The sequence below is a fragment of the Oncorhynchus clarkii genome, chromosome 17, assembly GCF_045791955.1.
Source record: "Oncorhynchus clarkii lewisi isolate Uvic-CL-2024 chromosome 17, UVic_Ocla_1.0, whole genome shotgun sequence".
In the NCBI taxonomy this organism is placed as follows: Eukaryota; Metazoa; Chordata; class Actinopteri; order Salmoniformes; family Salmonidae; genus Oncorhynchus; species Oncorhynchus clarkii.
Genome location: NC_092163.1, coordinates 68,890,960 through 68,899,229, shown reverse-complemented (window position 1 = coordinate 68,899,229; position 8,270 = coordinate 68,890,960). Strand labels below are relative to the sequence as shown.

At 42.6% G+C, this 8,270-nt stretch overlaps 2 protein-coding genes across 2 annotated transcripts; one reads left to right on the top strand and one right to left on the bottom strand.

Moving 5' to 3' along the window:
• Nucleotides 1-1,447: 1,447 nt before the first annotated feature.
• Nucleotides 1,448-4,206, top strand: LOC139371310 (glycerate kinase-like). The gene is given in 6 exon segments (XM_071111627.1): nt 1,448-1,549; nt 1,551-1,629; nt 1,883-2,261; nt 2,352-2,503; nt 2,624-2,799; nt 2,926-4,206. Coding segments are annotated over 6 exon segments (1,770 nt in total). The 5' UTR covers nt 1,448-1,462; the 3' UTR covers nt 3,823-4,206.
• A 2,010-nt stretch (nt 4,207-6,216) lies between these two features.
• LOC139371312 (T-cell leukemia translocation-altered gene protein homolog) lies at nt 6,217-8,232 on the bottom strand. Its single transcript, XM_071111628.1, has 3 exons — nt 7,766-8,232; nt 7,566-7,620; nt 6,217-7,416 (listed from the first exon to the last, which is right to left on the bottom strand). The coding sequence occupies exons 1-3, from the start codon at nt 7,974-7,976 to the stop codon at nt 7,374-7,376; spliced, it is 309 nt and encodes a 102-aa protein (XP_070967729.1). The 5' UTR covers nt 7,977-8,232; the 3' UTR covers nt 6,217-7,373.
• Nucleotides 8,233-8,270: the final 38 nt, after the last annotated feature.

The following is an 8,270-nucleotide window of genomic DNA, read 5'->3' as shown; positions in this document are numbered from 1 at the left end:
ACAGACAAAAGTGAGCAGAGAAATTCTCACATCTACAATAATTGTAACTACTTATCAGTCATACAATAATACGTGCTCTGACTGTCAAGACAGAGTAACCGAAGTAGCAATGCAGGTGGGTTTGAAGTCATTGGGTTATGTAAATCGACCTCTAGCCCTGGGGTGTATTCAGTACGCCGATTGCAAAACGATTTGCAACAGAAACCGCTGACACTAAACTCGTTATGTTTTGTTAAACACAAGTTGTAGTTCAGCAGTCTTCCTCTTAAAACAAATATGTCTAAAAGAAGTTTGAAGGAAACCCGGGGACTTCACCCCACTTTAGAGCAATGGAAGCATTTAAGACAAAACGCTCTGCAACTGAATACACCCCAGGGCAAAATCCACATATCAAATCAGAGTGTGGGGTGGGGTGGGGTATTCCCATAATACCTATCCAATCATTTTCAGATACACTGAAAACGTTTAGCTCCGAGAACATGGTTTAAATGGCTACCTAGAAATGTCTTGTTTTTTAGTGGTGGTAGTTGTCATTGAGAGACATTTGCCTCCCCATCACATTACCAGTTTGCAGGTGATAGCCTAGCCAACGACAGGTGATAAGCACATGGAAACAAATTGTGTACTGTGCTTCCCATCTTGACGTTAGTGACGTACAAGTAATAGCCAAAATAAATGAAAGACTTGAGTTAATGAGGGATACAAAGTATATTGAAAGCAGGTGCTTCCAAACAGGTGTGGTTTCCATTAGTTAATTAAGCAATTAACATCCCATGCTATGCTTTTAGTCTGCCATCACTGGCTAATGTTACAGAATTCCCAAGCGTGAAATAAACATGCCGAGATGTGTGTATCTTCAATCTCTGGGTTGACCAATCCTCTAAATAGCATGGTCACCTACAGAAATTGAGCTTGAAAAAATTCTGTATAACTATTTCCGTTCATGTATAACAAACAAAAAATGTCCAGTTTCCCATCATTTACTTTAAGGGTGGTCTCAAAATAAACAATCAGGTTTAAAGGATGTATGTGTGTGTCAAGTCACCAGATCTCAACCCAATTATGAGCGGCGCTAAGACAGAGGTTTCCACCGTCAACAAAACACCAAATTATGGAATTTCTCATGGAAGAATGGTGCCGCATCCCTCCAAAGAGTTCCAGACATTTGTAGAATCTGCCAAGGCGCATTGAAGCTGTTCTGGCGGCTTGTGGTGGCCCAACGCCCTATTAAGAAATGTTATGTTGGTGTTTCCTTTATTTTGGCAGTTAGCTGTATGTGAGTGAGGTTTGAATATTCAGCACTCATCCACCCTGCCACAAGGTGGATCTATCCTCATTCCAGTCAATATTTTTAATACCTAGTTGCTCAAATTGAATACTGCTGTGTGTTTTGACCTCCGGGTAGTAGCTGATTTGTTCATCTAAAAAGACAAACACGCAGACTGCTCACTTTTCCTGCCCTATGGTCAGGCTTGAGTCAATCATTACACATAGGGTACACATTCAACTTGAGTTGAGCTCTGTCCAGATTTTGCCACACTGCCTTAGTGTGCCATACTGCCTTAGCAATACACAGCTCGCACACGGAGCACAAAGGAAATCCAGAGGTTCACCATACCCGGTGTACAGGTAGGCAATCTCTGTAGGATTCAGTCAATAACTTGTCAACTAAATGCAGAGACTATGGGGTTATCCGACATGTTTGGTGGGCATCTCAAGGCAAGTGACAAAGTTGACCTATCTGGATTCTCTTGGGTGTCCTCCTTTTGGTAAATGACCAGTAAAATCATAACAGCAGAAACAGCAAAGGGGGTGGTCATAATTTACAGTACATCCTGTGATCGAGAAACATGGTTTTTGCCCTTTCTCTCCTGTCCGCTAGGTGCTCCCTGCAAGGACAGCCTGATGGCTTGTGTTGTGTCCCTGTATCGGCCTTTATCTTTACTGGCCCCTGTGGGGGTGAGGCGAGCCATAGTTTGCAGAATGTCACTGGACATGCGAGCACGGGAGGTGTTTGCTACAGCTATCGAAGCTGTGCAACCAGACATTGTGATGCAGCGGGGTCTGGAGCGTACAGGAGACACGCTCCTAGTGAATGGACGCAGCTTCACGCTAAAGAACAACCTTCACCTGGTAGGCTTTGGCAAAGCTGTGCTGGGCATGGCTGCCGAGGCAGAGAGGATAGTGGGGGACCACTTGGTGAGAGGAGTGATCAGTGTGCCACACGGCATTCAGGAGACAATACGGCAGCATGGGAAAGAGTAAGCAACTCACACTAGAACCAGATTGTTTGTGGGTGGGATGGGTTTGGTTGGTCAATTAATTCTTAATCTGTTTTACTTCCACCTCAGCCAGATGTTGTTGAAGGATGGAAGTCGCATCACAGTGATGGAGGGAGCTAAACACAACCTGCCAGATGCTGATGCCCAGAGGGCAGCCGAATGTATCAAGGAGCTGGTCAGCACACTAACAGAGAATGACATGTTGCTTGTACTCATTTCAGGTAAACTGATGCCAAACTATTAAATCATGTAACTATGTCACACAAACTAGTCATTACTCAATTTGAATCACTGAAGCTACAGGTTGCCCATAAATATGTACATACCTTGTGTGTGTGTAGGAGGAGGGTCTGCACTCTTGCCTGCACCAGTCCCACCAATCTCTCTTCAAGACAAACAGGATGTTACACGTAGACTGGCTGGTGCTGGTGCCACCATTCAGGAGCTTAACTCTGTACGCCGTGCCCTGTCAATTTTGAAAGGAGGAGGACTTGCACACTGCGCTCACCCTGCTCAGGTAAGAGCACAACTGTACTAGCTCATTATAGAACTTTTACCCAAAGACCTGAACTTCTTGCACATTAGCTTTACATTCTGGTTGTATTTGGTCAAATAAAATGTTCCTGTTAACATTTTATAACAGGTGGTGGCCCTGGTTCTGTCTGACGTAATTGGAGATCCCCTGGACTTGATAGCCAGTGGTCCCACAGTGTGGACTGAGGTGTGGCCTGAGGAAATTTGGTCGATCCTTGAACGTTACGGGCTGTCCTCCTCTCTCCCTGTCTCGGTGAAAGAGGTGCTTGGACGCTCAGCTCCCCGATGGGAGGAGTTTGGAGAGCAGTCAGACAGGGCGGCACATGTTCTCAATGCTGTGATTGGCTCCAATAGCATTGCTCTGGAATGCGCAGGGAGACGTGCGCGGGAGCTCGGATTCCGTCCAGTTGTGCTGTCGCCAGGGGTGTGCGGGAACGTACAGTCTGTCTCTCGCCTTTATGGTCTACTGGCTCGCTTTGCCTGCTCCCGTGACGAGCCTCCTCCTGAGTTGCCTGCTGAGATTCTGAAGCTGGGGCCCGAGACAGGCGTGGAAAGCTGGGACTTGTGCCGTGCTATGCAGGTGCTTGGTGAGGGGCGGGTGGAGGGCTGGGGAGCCACCTGTCTGCTGGCTGGGGGAGAGCCCACTGTGCAGTTGACAGGCAAGGGGCGTGGTGGGCGGAACCAGGAGCTGGCCCTGAGAGTAGGGCTTGAGCTGGCAGGCATGGAGCTCCCTCCGAAGGGTCCCCTGTTCCTGAGTGGTGGGACCGATGGTCAGGACGGGCCAACTGAGGCAGCAGGGGCAGTCACAGACGCGGGGCTTGGCAAAGAAGCACGAGCACAGGGGCTCGACCCTGATGGCTTCCTCGTCAACAATGATTCCTTCACCTTCTTTTCACGCCTGTCTGGTGGGCAGCGGCTGCTCCTACCAGGGTTAACAGGTACCAATGTGATGGACGTGCACATGCTGCTCATCCCACCAATCCCCATAGTTGTGTCTGGTCGTTGATGAAGACAAGGGCATGAAAGCTGTCAATTACACATTTCAGTATGAATCCATACAGAGCAGACTGAGTATATTCAGAGAGCAGCTTTTCAAAGCTGACCATGCCCATGATATTCTTTCCAGCAAGCCCTTTTGGAGATCCATGTTTAATTTAAAAAGCAGCAATCAGTTATGTCTATGATAAGAATAAATACAGTAAATAGTTTACTTTTGTGTTATTTGTGAAGAGATTGTTTCTGTACAGAGCAGTTAGTCAGGCGGATAACCAAATATACCCAAGAATGTTCAAATTTATGATACAAGTATCAGACATAGTACACTAATACTAGATACCTTAAGGAACATTTTTGAAGATTGGATGCAGTCTAATAAAATGGCTGCCATTCTGATTTCCTATTAGATGAAAATAGGGTAGTCATTCCAAATCATATGTAAATGACTTTGTAATGTTATCTACCCACAAATAACATAGACAATAACATACTCTTAAGACCTTCAAGGGGGTCATATTGAGGTCATTTTGACCCTAGTCCAATGACTACAGGAAAACATTTTGAACTTGTTGATAGAGCCAAGAAATGTCACAGCTGGGGCACGTCTACGTTATTCTTGGCTATAGTGCCATTACATTTGGTCCATTACCCCCCTGGCTGCCATTTCCCATATGACCAATAACCAGCTGCATGGGGACATATTGGACAGGATTCACTTGGACATGTCGCCATAAAATTAAAATGGTACTTACAGCCCAATGATGGTTTCAAATGTTTGAGAGGGTCTGGAAAACACAAAATGGCTCACAAACGCCTTATATACTTATCCTTTAAACTTGTGGTGAAAACATGTCAAATGAATTTTTCCATGACTAGTTCCAATAGTTTTACATGTAAACACTCTAGAAAGTCATTTGAGTGTTCCCTGAAGTCTACTGATTGCAATGATATGTTTTGTCAATTAAAAAAGACAGGAAACCTGCCCTGTACACATCACTTTAGGTAAAACTACATAGGAATGCATTATGTCCAGCAGAGAGAGACAGGTAACCCATTATGAGACCTTTCAGTTTTTACACGTAGTAAAAGTCTAAACAAAGATGTCTAGCTATAGTGCCATTGCAGATTTAACCTATTATACTCAGTGGTGAATTTTGTTCACCAAATTCGACACTCATTGATCTCCATACAAAAATGCCTTGCTTGGCCAGAGAGAAAAAATGAAAAACACCTGCTGGAGAAGACAGATTTTGGGTCCAGTTATCCCTCTCACTTTGGATGTTCCTCTCTAATACTACAGAGATGACTTTAATCAACCAAGTTGATTTTCACCTGTTGACTCTTTCTCAATGCCACACACTTGTCACTAATTATCAGGACTGCCCTGATAGGATTTAAATACAAACTCAAGGTGTGAATGAGCCTGTCAAGCCGGTACTCAAGTTTCTTTCCAGTTGTGTTAAAAGTACATTTCCTATTTCCTTGTATATTTTAGTTACGTAATACTTTTCCTTGTTTAATATAATCATCCTTATCACCTTTTTACATTATGCAACTTGCTTATGTCTCTCCTTTGTTTCAGAACCACACACAAATCCAACTTTACCATGTCCAACCACAAGTCCATAATAAATATGTGAACTTTGGCTCTGTCTCCTTGCTCTCTGACCGGAGCAGAGTAAATCTAGATGGTTGTACAGTCATCGCAAATTAAAACTGAAGGACCTTGGCGTTACTCTGGACCCTGATATTGCCTTCGATGAACGTGTCAAAAATATTTCAAGAGCAGCCTATTTTCATCTTCGTAACATTGAAAAAATCAGAAACTTCTTGTCTAAATGAATTGAATTATACCCCTGGTGACATCTATCCAACTAATTCCCTATCTTGGATTTCTTAGCCTATTTTTCAGTGGCCATATTGGAAATGACGCCAGGGTGGTGTAATTGACCAAATCTGCAATGGCATTACAAAAATAGTTATTTAGACATGCCGTAGCAATGTGTGAAATTTGGTGGCTCTATCATTTTCTCACAAAGCTGCTGGACTATGGTCAAAGTGACCTCAATATGACCCCTATTAAGGTCTTAAGAGTACTTTATGATCAGATTTGTCTATATCTGGGGTAATATAGTGGGTAGATAAATGAGTTATTTTGATATTGTTTGGAATGATTTTACTCTATTTTCTTCTAACCATTTTATTAAAAATAGCCACCATGGTTGACTGACAAGCTTCCCGGGCTGCAAAAAACATTAAAATGTTCCTTAAAGTATCTAGTATTAGTGTACCAAGTTTGATACTTGTATCATAAAATGGAAGAATTATGTCACCTATCTGCTGGACTAAGTTGTGTGCTAGACATCGTTTTAGACAATGAAAAAAACAAAACATTAGGAAATTAGAATTTTAAACAAAATTATTTATGTACCAATCAACTGCACAAGACCATAACATAAAATGTACAATCAATGTGCCTACTCCATTGGACTGCTACAGGTACCAACCTGTACCTGAGACAATAAAAATCATTATTGGCCTTCACTGTTTAATATTTTCACAGCAATCAGAAGACAGGGCTGCGTTCAGTACAAAAAAAACATACTCCAACATTCAATCAAATGGAAACGGTGCTGTTCTAAATGGCCAGTTAAAAACGGGCAGGGGTTGGGTTGTGGAAGGCTGTCAGCATGGCGGCTTACCTTTAAATACGTCACTCACTTTCTTCAAGCATCAACCTGTCAGACCCACGAAACAGAGCAAACCTACCGCAACATCTGTTCAATAACGTTTTGGGGAAACGTGTCATTTAGTACAAACAGATAAACAATGTAGCAAATGTTCAATCAAACTGAACGCACCCCAGTCTTCACTGTTTTATATTTTCATAACAATCAAAAGACAGTCATTGAGGGCTCAGGCTGTCAATAATAAGAAATATGAATTTGAGGAAAGCTGCTGTTTGATGTAAGACCTCTATCTCTGACCACTCTCTCCACAGTAGCCTTGCTCCAGCGCAATCTTCATGGATTACTATGTAGCCTTGCTCCAGCAAAAATAAAAACAGAAACCATCTCTCTGAACAGCTCCTTACTCATACAATATGTTATGAACATAACTGCAGTCACACCAACCCACAACTCTCACAGCATTTGTTGTTGAGTCTCTCCAGATTCTGTCTAGATTAGAATAACATTTCATGTAAATCTATATCAATCAGTGGATATGTAGCCAGATGGATATTTGAATGTCTCACCAATAAAAGGAGGTAAAATTGTACATGAGCCAGAGGAGCTAAATTTAAAAAGATATGAGATTAAAAAAGATATGGCATATGAGAGAATATCTTAGCATATTACATGGTGTTTATATCGTTATATCGTCATGACAACCAACAAGGAGAAACTTCTTCAGCTCAAAGGAAGCGTCCACAGGCCCACCTCATCAATGAACTCCAGTCCATTTGAAAAGGCACAACATTAGCAAGTCTGTGTCTACTCAGCAACCCTGTCTGATAAGACAGAGAGCAAATTGTATGTAGTCCAACTTATGTCCTGTCTGTCACTCACGATGTGTCTTGAGGTTGTCTCCTGCCGCACTCTCCCTGACAGATAGAAAACATTATCACAACCATTCACTGATATGAGACAAGGAAAGGTTCACACCTATAAACGAGACTGTATAGTGACTGGGGAGAATAACAGTCAGTATTTGGGGGTACCTGGAGGGAGACATGGATGCTTGGACACCTACCATCCGCTCCTGTGAGGTGCAGTGTCAGGTGTGCCTCCATTCTTTCCACCAGTACCTAAACGTTAGAAAGCAATACAAGTTAGCTAGCTAGCACTTCATGGCAGCATGCCTTTCAGACATAGCTAACTGACGTTATAGAATTAAACGTGATGATGGTGGCAAATATTCGAATATGAATAACTATCTAGTTTAGCACTTACCTTGTCGGTAATACATATCGTTCACAGTGTTTCCGTAAAATTTCCAAGCGAAATGGATGGCAATGAGACTGACAACGAGCCAACTAAACAATATCTTGAATATTGACACTCTCATATCATTAGCAAGCCAGTCGTCAACAAATTCGGAAAGAAACGAAACAAACCCGTCCACAATGCGGGATAAAAACTCGAAATCCCAGGGCTCTTCCATTTTATAAAACAACACCCAAAATGTATGCTTTGTCAAAAAACATATTTTATCTAAACCAGCTATCTAACGTTAGTTAATATGACCAAGGCCGAGTAACTGTCTAAACCACTGAGGTTTACTATAGCTAGCTATATGAACAGGGGCTAAACGCGTAACAGCTAGCCAACGGGTGATGCGCTGACTGTTTCAAATCACCCCATTCGTCAAACAGATTGAGGAGGAAATGTTCAGTCACAGATGTAATAATATTTGTTTTTTACTGTTATGTCACGAAACACTTTTCAATTCAAATAA